Source organism: Typopeltis vanoorti, chromosome 22 (genome assembly GCF_054136105.1).
Source record: "Typopeltis vanoorti isolate ZY-2024b chromosome 22, IOZ_Tvanoo_1.0, whole genome shotgun sequence".
In the NCBI taxonomy this organism is placed as follows: Eukaryota; Metazoa; Arthropoda; class Arachnida; order Uropygi; family Thelyphonidae; genus Typopeltis; species Typopeltis vanoorti.
Window position 1 is genome coordinate 8,348,994 of NC_143570.1, and position 16,818 is coordinate 8,365,811.

The following is a 16,818-nucleotide window of genomic DNA, read 5'->3' on the forward strand; positions in this document are numbered from 1 at the left end:
TGCCACTACAGATCAATAATTCGATACATCTGTCTTTGCACTATCCTCATGCAACAGGATTATCACATATTCTTTCCATTCCTGTATAACTTTCACCTTACTGAATACTCCTTTAGTGCTGAAATCTATTAGCCACTACAGTCAAATTCTTAGCTTATCCAACTATAGTACCTCCCTCTTCATACATTTGAGTCATTAGTCAGCATAGATGAGCAGTGAGCTCTCAGGTACACCAGGTCGATGGGTCTTAGCAAAGTCGGCACTCATTAGCTGAGTAATCTCTTCTGCACCATCTGCCTGCATTCTATCCAAACATCTTGAATAGTTTAAAACTATCTAAAGATAGTTTTAAACTGAAAAGAAATGCTTGGTTTTTAGACACTAAAATTTGAGAAATGAAGCAAGCAGGCAAATTTCTAGTGGACCAAGAAATTATTAAATAATTTCTTAAGAACCAGGAAACGACTATAAAAGAAATTTTATTAAAACATTATTCATAAAAAAACAAAAGTAAAATATGTAAAAATTTGCAAAAAGTTTAAAATGCTTACCAGCTTCTTTAGATACAGCATAAGGATGGCGTCGATTTTTGGCCATATTCATGTGCACAAAATTAACAATATCAGGTCTAATGGGTGCTCTAAACACAGCAGGCAAGCATACTGCATTACCTGATGGTTCATTCTTCTCACTGTAAACAGTGACCAATGGTCTAGCTGCAGCAACAGCCTAAAACAGAATTGGAGAAAAATAATTATAAATTTTACTTTTACATTATACTTCAGTTGTTACTATAACTGATTTTCTGTATTTGTAATGTAGTTTAAAAGATTAATAATTTAGTGCACAGTAGGCCATTTCAGTGTTTTCACATCTCAACATCAAGTTTCTATTCTAATCTTATATTCTAATCTTAGTCACTACCTAGTCAACTATCAAAAAAGTATGGAGACGTATTTAAAACAATAGCTGAAAAGTAACTGCAGCACACAACCAAAACTCTACATCTACTTTTAGTTCTGACATGAATCGTAAGAATTAGCCGGCAAAGGTTGGTCGATTGGTAGAGCCTCTGCTACTAATGGCTCAGTTAAGTAAGTTTGAGCGCGGTTAGTAGTTGGAAGGGGTTCAATCATTCGATGCTGTTGGCACACTCTCTCTCTCTCGATGAGTCTTTGAACTCCCTGGAGGTGTCAACTAATAATAATAATATCACAGTCTCCATTGGAAATATGAAACATTCAACCTAATCTTATAATTCAATTCTGGTATTTAGATCATGGACCAGGTAACAAGTATTTATTATTATTTTTTTAAATGTAACATATCTAAGTTTAATTTTGAATGCCGGTGAAAATTCTCTTTGCATAAAAGGCAAGGTATGAGCCTGGCTAAATTCAATATATAATATATGCAGAACTGTCTGCCATATTAGAAATTTTTGAAGTGAAACAAACTGCTTTAAGTGAAGCCTTAAAAACAAAACAATAAGACAAATAGACACTTGAGCATTCCATGTTATCCAAGTTGCCTTTACCAAATCAACTTAACTTATGATGTATTTCATCATAAGTTAAGCATTGTGACTGCAAAACTGAAGTGCTAATATCATAATTTTGTTTTGTGCCTTGCATTTGAAGTTCAAGTTGAATATAATATGCATTTATTCAAACACAAAGCTTTTCTCAAATACTAACACATACTTCATGTTCTACAGCTTTGAGATAAATATTATTATTATTATGGGCAACCTCATTGAGTCTTTACTCATCAAAGGAGGTCCTAAACATCATGTCAATATCTGTACAGTATCTATCACACTTCACTTCGAACTCCTTCACAGTCATGGCACCAGACTGGCAACTTATTCCACTCTCCAAGCAAAAAAATTTAGTCCTGACACCCTTGCTAACTACATTCATCTCAGTTTCCAAGGATGGCCCCTAGTTCACCCACCACCAGACGTGTTCTGAAAAAATTTCTTGTATTAATCTCATAAAAAACTTCAGTAATTTGTGTCTCAATCATATCATTCCTTTTTGGCCTATCAACCAATTTCTGTAATCCCCAAATTTTCAACCTATCCTCATAAAGCTTATTCCATAGACCTGCTACCATCTTGGTCACTCACCTCTATCCTCTCCACCTCATTCCCAAGAAACCCAGGTGACCAGATATGTTCACAGTAGTCAAGACGAGGTCTAAGGCACTATAAAGAGGTATAATAACTTGCTTATCTCTGTTCAAAGTATTCTTCAGCAACCAAGTAATTCGATGAACTGCTTTAGCCACTTTTGCAATATGCCCTCTAAACTTTAACTCCCTATCCACTACCACTCTCAAGTCTCTGGCTTTGTCAATTTCCTGGAGTACAATAATAAATTTAGTTTAATCCTTTATCCAAGTGTGAGCAAACAAAGTTTGCACCTGAAAGTATCTTCAGGACTGGGGTAAGGTAGTACAACACCAGGTAACTCATTGCAAAGGTGGAGCAAGCTAACATCACTCCTATCTCAGTATCTCCCATACAAAACATCTCCTTGCGGATATGTATAAAGTTACGCATTAAGGGAAGGGCCACTATCCAGACTAGTTTTGACCTTTATTGAGGTTGCTTCAGGGGGAGCCAGGCCCAAGTGGAGATACCAGACAGAAGCATTAGCAAGGTCATCTCTACCTATAGGAGTTACCAAACGGTGTGTCACCTTTTTATTAAATTACTCTGGATTTAGAGACAGATGTTGAAAGTTTATTTTCACTTGGTTAGACTATAATAAATTTAGTTTAATCCTTTATCCAAGTGTGAGCAAACAAAGTTTGCACCTGAAAGTATCTTCAGGACTGGGGTAAGATAGTACAACACCAGGCAACTCGTTGCAAAGGAGGAGCAAGCTATCATCAAGATAGGAGTGATGTTAGCTTGCTCCACCTTTGCAACGAGTTGCCTGGTGTTGTACTATCTTACCCCAGTCCTGAAGATACTTTCAGGTGCAAACTTTGTTTGCTCACACTTGGATAAAGGATTAAACTAAATTTATTATAGTCTAACCAAATGAAAAATAAACTTTCAACATCTTTGTCTAAATCCAGAGTAATTTAATAAAAAGGTAGCACACCGTTTGGCAACTCCTATGGGTAGAGATGACCTTGCTATTGCTTCTGTCTGGTATCTCCACTTGGGTCTGGCTCCCCCCCTGAAGCGACCTCAATAAAGGTCGAAACTAGTCTGGATAGTGGCCCTTCCCTTAATGCAGCGTTTCTCAAAGTGTGGTACGCGTACCCCCCTGGGGGGTACGCAAAAGGTCATTAGGGGATACGTGGCAATTTTTGGCTATGCATAATTAAAGGAGTCATTATATTTTTCAACAAACAATGCAATTAGAGACAACCAGGATAAAATGGCACTGAATGATGAATCACATCCCCTCTTCAACAGAAACTGCTATATAGACCAAGCCAAAACCATATGTTGCCATAAAACATATGGTTTTGCTATAACGTGTTAAAACTAAGAAATATATAGTGAATGTGTTTCAGATATTACAGAATTCGGTTGAAGGGAATTAGCATTTCAACTCAACTGTTGAAATGCTAATTTGTCTTTGGTTCGCACGATCTTTTGTACCGCATCAATCATATGCAGTTCTTCGCTGCTCCACGTATCTCAAGTCTTGAAAATTACTAGTAATTTTTGCTTGAAATAATGGGAAAGAAGATGATGCTATTTGGGTAGATGATTTTGACAATGCACACAAAGAAACTGTTCTCGATGCCAAAAGTAGTGATAGTGAGTAGAGCTTCTTGGTAAGTAGCACCATTTTCAGTTTTTTTCTGAAAACTTTAGTTTCCGAAAATTCCCACACGTATCTCACAACCCAATTTTCTAGTTTTAATTTTGGGAAAAAAGTTAGTTATATTCGAGTAAATACAGTATTTTTTTTTAGCTTTCAAATTCTTACATGTGGATCATCGGTTAAAGATTGGATTTATAAAACCCCCAAAAGAGAGCAATATAGCAAATACAAGTAGCTGTAAGCAACAAGAAAACATTGATATTGCATCTGGATCAAATGAAATTGATGAGTGTGTCGTCCGACATCTCTAGAGAACCAAAATTTAAAAATAAATCATATTTTTTGTTTACATGAACATATAAATTCAAATAAAATAGATATCTAATTTTAATTAATTTATTTATTTTTTAATTAATTAATTAGGGGGTACGCAGATATCTGAAGTTTGAGAAACACTGCCTTAATGCAAAACATTATACATATCCGCAAGGAGATGTGTTTTGCATTATGGGAGATACTGAGATTAGGAGTGCTGTTAGCTTGCTCTACCTTTGCAACAAGTTGCCTGGTGTTGTACTACCTTACCCCAGTCCTGAAGATACTTTCAGGCACAAACTTTGTTTGCTCACACTTGGATAAAGAAACTAAATTTATTATAGTCTAACCAAGTGAAAAATAAACTTTCAACATCTTCCTGGAGTACAGTTCCAGCAATGTGGTATACTGGTGATCTTCTCATCCCAAAATGCATAACCTTACACTTTGCCACATTAAACTGATATCCATTCTTCTTTGATAACCTGCTAGTCTATCCAAATCAACCTGCAAAAATTTAACATCTTTATTAACTTCATGATCTACTCAGTTCTGCATCATCAGCAAACAAGTGAATAGTTTCTCTCAGATCCTTGCCTATATCCTTAATGTACAAATTAAATCTCTCTCCAACCATCCTCTTATACACTTCAATTTTATATCCATCCCCATGTGATGCAATTTTTTAAATTAGAATTCCATGTGGTGTCCTGTCAAAAGCCTTTGCAAAGTCCAGCTCTATCACTTTATTATTAAACATGAGCAATTTACTGAGACAACCTACTCTTTACAAAACCATGTTGCCCTCCAAGTAGTATCCCATTTCTGTCTATCCATTCCTGTATTTTGTTCTTGACCAACTTCATTACCTTGACTATGACTCCTGATATGCTGTTGGTCAGTAATTTGCTATATCACTCTTGGAGCCATTTTTATGCAATGGAACTATTCCCCCCTCCTCCCCAACCCTTGGGACCAACTCAGAGCTGAGATTAAACAACATCATCATCATCATACGTAGCAAGTATTTAGGCTTAGCATGGCCTGTTCTGGCCTTAGAAGTCATTGTTGAATCGTTTAAGAGGACGTCCTGGTTTTCTTTTTCCTAATGGCTTGTACTTTAAGGCTTGTTTTGGTAATCTTTCTGTTTTCATTTTTTGAACGTGTTCCATCCATTTATGTTTATATTTTTTAATTTTTTCTATTACTGGTTCTTGGTTTAATTCTTTCATAATATCTTCGTTTCTTTTGTGATCAAATAGGGTATACTTAAACATGATAAAAACATGATACTGAAATAAAAAACATGATACATGAAACAGATTAAACATGATACTGCCAATTTCTTTGCAACTCTTAAAACTTGGTGATATACCATCTACCTACCACTGTATTCACATCTAGGTTCTATAAGATGCTATGCATCTCCAGTTTATTTACCTCAGTTTCAATATAAGCCTTTGCTCACTTAGTAATTCTACTATTTTGCCTGATTCTGCTATCTTCCTACCACTGGCATCCATTCAAGTCATTCTCTGATAAATATTCTTCCATTTACTTGCAACATACTAAAATAGCTGTTTGGGATTATCTTTGGACTGCACTGCTAATTTCCTTCTATACTCTGCTTTTGTCTTTCTTATCACACTTATTACCTTCTACTAGCCTGTGCTTTGTCCTGCCTCATGAGCCTGCTGGCCACCTCTCAAATCCCTTCCAGAATTTTTTTTTTGTAGTTCCAGCTTAATGTTGGTATTCAACCATTTATTATTATAGGCTACTCCAGATTATTGTTGGTATTCATCCATTTATTATTATAGGCTAATCCCTTCCAGAATTTTTTTTTTTGTAGTTCCAGCTTAATGTTGGTATTCATCCATTTATTATTATAGGCTACTTCATGGAGTCCTTGGACTCAAAGGAGGTCTTTGCACAGTATCAATCATAATTTGCTTTGAAATTATTCACAGTCATGGTGCCCACAACAGACTCTAGCAACATATTCCACTCATTCACCACTCTCCAAGCAAAAAACCTAGTTCTAACACTCCTGCTCAGTTTCCCATGATGGTCGCTAGTTCTCCGACCACCAGATCTGTTCTGAAAAATTTCCTCTATATTAATATTGTAAAAACTCTTCAGTAATTTGTATGTTTCATCATATCATCCCTTTTCTGCCTTTTGTAACCCACAAATCTTCAACCTGTTCTTGTGAGGTTCATTCCATTTACCTGCTACCATCTTGGTTACTTGCCTCTGGATCCTCTCCACCTGCTCATTGCCAAGAAACCCAGATCACCCTTCTTTTACCCTCTTTCAGTCATATCATCATCATCACACACATTTTCACGGGTATTCTCTGTTCTGTCCACCACTTCAATCTTGCAACCTGATTTGCACTTTTGACCCTCGCTTTAATAGCATTTTCACTTTCCCACCAGTATCACTTTCAAACCAAATTCCATTTGCCTTTGGTAATGCATACATCTTGCAGACATTGCACTGTACAAAGTCCCTTTGGTTAAATTCTTTAAACAATGGATTTAACTCCCACTTGATTTATTCTCCTGACTCTAGATATGCAGTCTGCTATTGCTTCACTCAGACACTCCTTTGCCACTTCTCATGTACTAACATCCATCCCTTGCAGTTTCACATGCCATGGCAACAATCTGTGCAATCTCCTACATTTGTCATACTTCCCAGCCATGTAATTCCACATGTACCTCCCCTCTTTTCCTACACATTTAGACCATATAATCACTCATTAATTGGTGGAAATGTGGTCATAGACAAATTCTCTGATGCAATTATTAGATCTAGTACTCTCTAAAATCACTAGTACATTCCATTACATTCTGTCTCAGATAATTATCCCTTAGTAACTGCATAAATTTCATTTCCTTCTTTACATGTGTCCTTTCCTCCTTCCAGTCTAGGTTCCCATAGTTGAAGTGCACCATAATAATTACCTACCCTCCACTCATTGAGCTTATTTGTTAATGCATACCATCCTTTACATTCCCTGGTCTATAGAAGCAACAACTGTATATTTTCTTCTGCTGGCCACTACATCACGCCAGATGACCTCAAATGTTTTATTTTCACTGGCAGGCAGTTGAGCTCCTACTTTCTTTAGTTGCAGTTCATTGGTTATCATCAATAATACAGCTCCTGCCATTCTTTTCTCTCTATCCCCACTGAAAAACATTATACCCTTCACATTCTATTCCAATAACTACATCTTCTGTCAGTCATGTTGCACCATGACAGGATGAACTAACCATTGCCCAAAGCTCCTCCCTCTTGTTCTGAATGCTCCTGGCATTAGTGTACATAAAGTGCAATAGTCCCTTAAGCCCACCACTGTCTTATGCTTTATACTCTCATTTTGGTTTATCACCAGTGGTACTAACTTAAGTATCTTCTGCATATTCATACATTCAGCTGCCTCACTGGTATCTGTGCACTCTATCAACACCTCCACCCCCCCAAACTTCATGTTTCCCTGATTATGCAAGTCACTTCATTCAACACCTTTTTTTCAAGACTGAAAACCAAATCCATTCAGATGCAAATTACCCTTCTTGTATAAGTCTTTTCATTCAAACTCACACCACACATTAACAAATCCCACTTAATTTCTCCTGTATAACCTATGCATCAACTCATTCGCTATTATGGCCCACCTTCACAGCTCATACTCTGGTAACAGACTTATCATCTTAACTCACTATTTTCTTTTGCTACTTTCAATAGCTCTTTCATATCCTCCCTCATACTATACTTTCCCCCTTTTAAGTCATTTATTCCAGACAAAACAATCAACTCTTTCACTTTATATTTCACTCTAGACATAAAAATATACTTGTATTAATAACAGCTTCATGGCAAGATTTTGTTCGCAAAAATAAATCACAGCCATGTCATTAAAAATTTGTCAACGTTTACGGGCTTTCATGAAGGTTAGCTTAGTTAATGTTCCTTTACATCAATCACAAACTCAGTTTATCGATTTTGTAAGGTTAACAATGATCTTTCATGTCTTATATAATGAAATATCTTTCATTGAGAATGTAGATATAAGTTCTAAATTTAATCAGATGATAATGTTGCAGCAAATAGTTTTATTTAAAAAAAGTTTTAGCTGATATTGCTATGTAATTGTGCTGGATTGTAAGCAGAATTTTTCTGAATTTTAGTAGCCCTGATTTTAGAAAGCTGTACCTATGTTATGAGGGGAAGGAAAGAATATAATTTTTTTAAAATATTTTAATAATGTTCTGATTATGAAAGACAGATGGTTCCAAAACCAACTTACTGAAAGGAAAAAAGTTAACAGTTAAAGGAAACAAGACAGAAAATTGTCACGTTACTCTTTTAACAAATTTAGATCAGGCAGTCTGTTCTGCATTTTTCATCAGTGCACCTCTTTTCTTCTTTTTTTAATTAATTCTTTTGGTGTCTATAATTTATGTTGCTGGATATTGCTTCCTATGGAATTTGTTATGGATCCTTATATCTATTATTAAAACCACTCCATGGAGTCAAAAGACATTGGAAGTACACACTAATTACATAAAGCTAATTACAGTGCTTTAAAATCATTCACCAACCACTTTTCTTTTTTTTAAATATCAACACCACAAACCTCTCTTTGCAGGTAAATTTTGGGCATGAAACTATTAGTGATTTTCTTTTTATTATTTTATAAGAGATGGAGATTACAATGCTCAGAGCCTAGTTGACTGAATGGTTAGCATATCTGCTCTCTCCATCCAAAAAAAAAAAAAAGGCTGCAGGTTTGAATCCTGCCATGGGTATGATGTTTGTGATTGTCTGTGAAAATATTATTGCTGGTGGTGCAGATGATGCAGTTCGCTATAGTCAGATTGCAATTGATGGAGACGGTTGTAGAGCAGGTGCCCTCCTTCGATGAGTCTTTGTTCTTCTTGGAGGTGTCACATGATAATAATGTGAGGAAGGCTGTTTCAAAAAGCAGATTATACCAGAATGATAGCAGTTTTATGAGAATGCCTATAGAAAAGATATAAAAAATTTAACATTGTGAGAAAGTGACAGTTGCTATTTTGTGCATGAGAAAGATGACAGAAATATTGACTACCATCTTCTGGATAGCGTCGATCACGAAAGCTCACTAAATACACAAATGAAACAAAGTTTTCCATGTGACAACAGCTTTGAAACTTTGTATTGTTAAAAATTAATAGGTTTATTTCATTGGCGTAAATAAAGGTCATTACATTTTTTTTTTTTATGTGATTCCCACCCCACAAAAGGTTATTAGTAAACCTATAGTACATTTGTATTTATATCACCAACATGCATTTTTATAATCCATGCACATAATTAAATATTTAATGTTCGGGTTATGTGATTACTCAGAACTAAATATAAACCGGTTGTTATATTTAGCTTGGAATAACACCCTATTTGTAATGCATCTATGAAGGAATCATCAGCTTTTTATGGTTATGAAATTCGTACTACACTGAAAATGCAAAATATATACAAAACAAGAACACATGCATCGTTGTTTTTTAATCATCAACTATGGTAAAGTTTTTTATTTTATTTTTATATGTATTATTGTTAACCATACGATAAAAAAATAAAAACTCCAATAAATAAAAATTAAAAAACATATGCCCAATTTTATGGTATTCGTTGGCCAATGACATGGTTAATTCGGCCATACGATCACATTCATTAAAATATAACCGCCATCAGAAGTTAAAAAAAAAAAAAACTTTTTGTTCTAAAACAATATCGGCTTGATTTTTGTCATATTGTAACACAACAAACGAATCAACGCATATTATCTTCATATCAATTTGACTATGGCACTCCATTAAGAAACTATCGGCCAAATGGTCTGAGGCTAAGCAATATTGACTGCGATTAGAAACAAACTTAATACTATAAATGATAAAACCACGTCTTTCATATTAGAATATCTTATAGTTTTTTAAGATTTATGACTTATAATCGACTCTCACCATTTCTTTTTCCTTTCAGATAATACCCAGACACGTGTCCCAGAATAAAGCCTGCTTAATAAACGTAAATGGCTGACAAGAACGGATTTCAACTGCCGTCTACCGGCAAATAAAAGCATACAAAGATTAGAGACTAATACACAGTTATTAACAATTCATAAGAAGAAAAATTTGGTATTAATTATTATTCGGCTAATAAGGAGCAACAGATATAATATAAAAGATAAAAATCCTCACAAATGAGAATCAATTGCAAGCTTGCATAATATGCATGCCTCTTAAATGTTCCTTAATATTAATATTAATTCCTTAATATTCTTAATGTTCCTTAATATTAAAATTTTCCTTAATAACAACATTTCTATACGCCCAGGGCATATAGAAATGTTGTTATTAGCGGTATAAACGGAATGAAAATAAAAAGGTTAATTTTGGCATCAGAACTATTAAACGAAAAGATAACAAGTATCCAGTATTGTTATATAGTCAAGTATCAATACAATGTGTGCCAGTGAAATTTCAAAAGTTTCGAAAAGCAGAGCTCAGGACAACAGCCTTCTACATTATAGTTTTGGCACTGCGTTACTTAAAAAACGATATGTTAAAAAAAAGCGCAATTATTGTTACTATTTATCATCTCATCTCATCTTCCTTTTCCCCTTTTACCTTGCGGTGTAGAGGGTGGTTAGTTAATCATCGGACATCGAACAGTGGCGTAACTAGGGAGGGGGGGGCGGTCCGCCCCGGGCGGCGCTTTTCACGTGAGACACAATTTTATTTTTCGACGATTCTTCTATTTATGTTAAATTAGTAATTTTATTACTTAATTAATAATTAGTTTTCAACATCTATACTTACAACTAAAATAAACTTAAAAAAACTTGCATAAAGGATTAAACTAAATTTATCGTAGTGTTTTAATTTCTTTCCCTAAGTCGTTTTGACTTTTTGTAATATTTTTGGTGTGTATTGAGAGGGACGGTACACTCAGGGATCGTCCCGGACGGCTACAGCGCTAGCTACGCCACTAACCTCAAACCATTCACAGGATAAGGTAGTCAGCCCTACACCCCGGTATATCCTATGTCGAGGTGGCGTGGCGGCGCAGTAGTGTAGGCTTGTTTCTAATCATCTTTAAATTGAAAAAATTATATTTTATAGCTGTGTATTTCTCAGTTAGGTGCTTCTTTCAAGTCAAGCGTGTTTATTTTGTGTCGAATATTTTTGCATTTGACATAATTGGTTTGTATTTGGTATCAGATTGTATGATTATGTATCGTTGTAGCTAAGCCTAATCTCGCTATTGTGACAGCTTGTGGCTGTTAGATCTATGTAGCTACGAATGTAAATCCTTGTATTAGATATTTTTGGTTATTCATATAATGACGTGTTTGATGAAACATTTTGAGAATGATATGCTAGAGTGATCGCCTTCTTGTTGTTAAGCCTAATACTGCCATTCTCTGAGCTATACTGAGATAATTATTTCAAGCAACGTATGTAAATTTTGTTAGATATTGTTTAATGTTGTTTAATATGAGTATTTTATTTTAAACTTAGTTCAGAACTCAATATGGTATCAAGATCACAGACAATTTGTTTGAAAGGGCACAATCACACACCTAATATATTATCTGTTTTTAATAAATCACTTGCTAGTGAAAGTTTGGTGGATGTAACATTATCGTGTGAAGGAATGACCATTAAGGCTCACAAAATAGTACTACTATCTGCAAGCAGCACTCTTCTGTACAGCTTATTTTTAGAGAACCCAAGTAGTCATCCTGTTGTGACATTAAATGACATGAAGTTCAACGATTTAAGGTTGATGATCCAATATATGTACCATGGTGATATTAATATTTCATGGGATATGCTTCCATCATTGTTAAAATCTGCAGAGTTCCTAAAAATTAAAGAATTTTTGGAAGTTGCTAATAAGTACAATGATTCTGTGGAAGGCATACAGCAGACAGCTTTAGATTATGATCGTCACGAAGCAGGGAAACCGATCATTGTTCACTTGGTTGCTGAGGGCCAACTGTCAGGTGAAAGTGCATACGGGTGTATTGTCTTGTTCCGTGTCTGATGCTACAGTTGATTCTCACCTACCAGTCACAACCTTGGGTAGTGATGACAACAGTCCTTTCATCAATTCAGGTGAATGTCTGCATAACGATGTGTTGTCGGTTTCTGATACTGAAGTTAATTCTCACCTTCCAGCCACGGTCTTTAGCGGTGATGACGGCCCTTTCATCAATTCAGGTGAATGTGTGCATGGCAGTGTGTTGTCGGTTTCTGATGCTATGGTTGATTCTCATCTGCCATTCACAATATTGGGTATGTCATCTGAGTCATCCATTTCTTCTCTGGTTGCTGGGGATGTCAATCCAGATTACTTAACATCTCTATCATCTTGTGTTTCTATAGTATCCCCTCTTGAATCTGCTGTCAAGGTAGAAACGAAAGATTGTGCAGTCCACTCCACATCTTCTAATATATCAAATGTTTTGCCTGTATTAATTGACTCGTATGATCGCAGAAGTTTTAATGTAATATATGATGATACTTCTGGTTTGACGAATATCCCAAGTTTAAGTGATCATCAAGACTTCGTAGTTAGCTACCATCAGTCACATAGGGAACATACATGTTTTATATAGCCATATCCCAATGTATCTGATAGAAGCATGTAGAGTAGACTGTGTTGTGCAAGTTCTCCTGAAACAAATGAACATTTTTAAATGACTGTAATATGTTTTATAATTTTGATCGGACCAAATTGTATAATCTATCTTTTAGAATTCCAATATGTTCTAATGTTTTTTAAGGAATAGGAAGTATGGGGGGATTAAGAATGACAAAGTATGAGAATGACAGAAGTGAATATGTGCATGGAATAAATAGTACAGAAAAAGATACACACATATTGCTGAGTGATATACTAAAGAATGTGAGAGAGGTTCAGGAACAAAAACAAGCATCACTGGGAGTAAACGATGTCAAGTTAGGAAGAAACAAAAAAGATGTTGCGCTGTATGGGAATTCTATAATTAAGGGTGTGAAGGATGGTAGAGTAATTAAAGCGTGTTATCCAGGGTCAAAGATTAAGGATATAACTGGGGCTGTGAAATTGCAGAAAGATAGAGTGAGTGAGATTATTGCAGTTATAGGGACGAATGATCTACGTAGCGAAAGATTTTCTGTAAGACGGGATTTGAAGGATTTAATGATAGCAATGAATGTAAAGAGTGAGAGTGGAAAGATCATGAGTGTGCTACCACGATTTGATTGTGATGAAATGAACAGAAGAGCAATTATAATAAATGGAATGGTGTCAAGATTGTGTAAAAGGTTTTGCAAAGAAATGAAACTGAATATTCATTTTATGAATGTCTGGGATGAGTTTGATAAAAGGAAGGAGTTTTTTAAGAGAGATGGTTTGCACTTAAATGGATTAGGAGCTTGGCATTTAGAACATTTATTAATAAAGGACAGAGTAAAGGGTCATAAACAGAGAAATGAGATTTGCTAGGGAGGCAGGTGATAGAGTCAGCTGTAAATAGTACTAAGGTCATTAATTGCTGTGAAATTGGGATTAATTGTTCGCATAATGTTAACAGTATACAGAGTGGGGTAATTCACACATAGGGAAATTATGGGAGGAAGGGAGTATTGCAGTTTATGTATACTAATGCTCGAAGTATTAGGAATAAGCGTGAAGAATTTTTGTCATTAGTACAACATGGCCAAAAAGTTATAGGAATTAGCGAAACTTGGTTAACCAAGAATGGTATAGTTATTGGGATTGAATGTAAGGGGTACAGTATTTTCAGGCAGGACAGAGATGACAGAATGGGGGAGGGGTTTTATTAATGATAGACGAAACATTAAAGCTAAAAAAAGATAGAAGTACCTCACTGTGACAGGTATGTAGAGGGCAGTTCAATAGAGGCTGTTTGGTGTGAGATAGAGATTAACAAGGCGAAATATGTAATCGGTTGTTGCTATAATCCAAGGGGAATAAGGGAGAATGTAGATAGCACGTATTGGCAAATTACAGCTGAAAGCTGACTTCTCAGCTTTCAGCTGTACTATGGCATGAGAAATTCAAGGGGAGAGATGTTGATGGTGTGTGGGAGATTCTCATGGAATATTTGAAGAAAGCTGTATCAGACTGTATCCCTAGAGTCAGAAGGAGAAATCAAGTAGGAGTAAAATGGATGAATAATACTATTAAACAGGAATCATATAAAGAAAAGGTTGTGGAAGACGTATAAAGAAAAAGGTGACGAGCGTTCCAATGAGCAATATAAGGTACAGGCAAAGGGAGTAACCTGTATGGTAAAGAAAGCCAAAGCTAATTATGAGAGGAAGCTAGCTGATGAATCCAAAAGAAACCCTAAAGAGTTCTTTCGCTATGTGGCTAGTAAAAAGAAGAATATCCATGGAAAGATCACTTTAAAAAGTGTTGATGGTAGAGAAATTACTGAAGCTAATCAAATAGTTGAGTTGCTTAGTGATCATTTCGCAAACGTGTACCATCTTCGTAGTGATAGTGCAGTGTCAGATGTGCAATTGACTGATGAGAGTATAGAGATAGATGAAATTGAGGTGCTTAATATATTAAAGAACCTTAATGCTAACACTGCCATTGGGTTAGATGGCATATCGGCCCATGTGTTACGAGAATGTGCAAGAGAATTAGCAACTCCTCTAACCAGAATGTTTAATTTAAGCCTCAGTTCTGGTAAAGTGCCAATAGAGTGGAAAGAGAGGGAAATAGTTCCATTGCACAAGGGAGGCTCTAGGACTGAGGTTGCAAATTATAGACCAATCAGTATATCTGGAGTGGTGGTTAAGATTTTGGAGAAATTGGTTAAAATTAGAATTCAGGACTGGGTGGACAACAATATGATACTTTATAAGGGGCAACATGGTTTTGTGAAGGGTACGTCTTGCCAAAGTAATTTTCTTACTTTCTATAATAAAGTAACAGTGGAGTTGGATAAAGGAAATCCTTACTGAGTGATACTGCTTGATTTTGCAAAGGCTTTCGTCAGGATTCCACATGGAACTCTGTTACATAAATTAGAGCAAATGGGTTTGGATCCGAAGATGGTGATTTGGATTAAAGGATGGCTGGCGGATAGATATCAAAGAGTGGTTTATGGAGGCGCTGAGTCCAGGAAAAGGCAAGTGACGTGGTGTACCTCAGGGCTCAGTTCTTGGTCCTCTATTGTTTAATTTGTTCATCAATGATACTGGAAATACCTTGAATGGAAATATCCACTTGTTTGCTGATTATGCAAAATTGGAAAGAGCGATAATCAATTCAAATGATGTGGATATTTTACAGGACGACTTATTTAGGCTGACGGTATGGACTGAGTTAAATGGCTGTCAGTTCAACGTGGCTAAGTGTAAGGTTATGCACTACGGGAGGATGACATCGCATGCTGTTTACTATATTAACGGAACTGAACTGCAGGAAGTTGATGAGACAAGAGACGTGGGAGTTATTGTATACAGAGAACTTAAGTTTAAAGGGTATATTGCAAAGATTGCCAAAACATCACATCAAATTACATGGTTGTTGAGGAACACACTAACAAGCAGGGATAGGGAAGTTATTGTTCCACTCTATAAGGCATTAATAAGGCCGTAATTGGACTATTGTGCACAGATCTGGTCGCCAGGATTTCTTGGTGATGCGGAAGTGGTGGAGAGGATTCAGAGGCTGGTTACAAAGATTGTTGCAGGTCTATGGGATGTTCCCTATGAGGATAGATTGATGATGATATGTGGGCTCCAAAAACTAGCTGATAGATGTAGGAGAGGAGATATAATAGAGGTATTTAAATTGTTAAAGGGATTTTACAAGATTCATACTGATGATATTCTTAAGACCAGGATGTGAGAGAACGAGGGGCCATCCCTGGAGATTGTGTAAGGGTGTGGTTAACAAGGGTGTTAGGACTAGATTTTTTACTTGGAGGGTTGTGAATGGGTGGAATGGTTTGCCAGAGGTAGTTGTGAATGCTTCAACTGTGGATGAATTTAAGGAGAGGTATGACAGTTATTGTGTAAATAATAGTTAGTGTGTCAATGTCGGGTCTCCCGCGATGAATCTTTTGACTCCATGGATACACCGTTAAAATAATAATAATGTTGAGTTCTTGAGGCCAGTTTGCCTGCTTTGCAGATGAAAAACTCCAGAATAAACTGGGGGAAAACCCTACTGTCCACACCCAAGACCGGCTAACTTGGCTATGGCTGAGAAAGATCCTTCAGCTACTCACATCACCGACGCGAATCGAACCTAGGACACTGCTTCCCCAGGCATATGGTTGTGAAGCGCACAGCCACTAGGCTAACCTCCTAGATTAATTTACTATTTATTAGAGACAAAATTTCTCCCATGCTATTACTTGGAGTCCTATTCATTGAATTTGCAGTTAACCTCTTCAGGACAAATATGAAGCTGAATTGAAAACACATCTTGGAACCCTAATCTTATATACGAATTGGGTAAATATCATAAGTTGGAATTCATCAGCATTGGGGTGAGACTAGCACAGAATACTTTGACATATACACATTTCTTCTATAGACATATCTTTAATGTGAACTCATTTTCAAAAAAAGTACCGAAGTTCAACATTACTCTGTCCGTAACGTCAGTTATA

The 16,818-nt window shown here is 36.0% G+C and overlaps 1 protein-coding gene across 1 annotated transcript in view; it reads right to left on the reverse strand.

The window, feature by feature from the left end:
- Window positions 1-10,226, reverse strand: part of RpL4 (ribosomal protein L4) — a 52,120-nt gene extending 41,894 nt beyond the window's left edge. The window contains exons 1-2 of the mRNA XM_090412364.1: window positions 10,130-10,226; window positions 552-729 (exon numbers count right to left, since the gene is read on the reverse strand). Of these exons, the coding sequence (XP_090268490.1) occupies window positions 552-729; window positions 10,130-10,132 (181 nt within the window). The 5' untranslated portion in view covers window positions 10,133-10,226. The remainder of the gene's footprint in view (window positions 1-551; window positions 730-10,129) is intronic.
- Window positions 10,227-16,818: the final 6,592 nt, after the last annotated feature.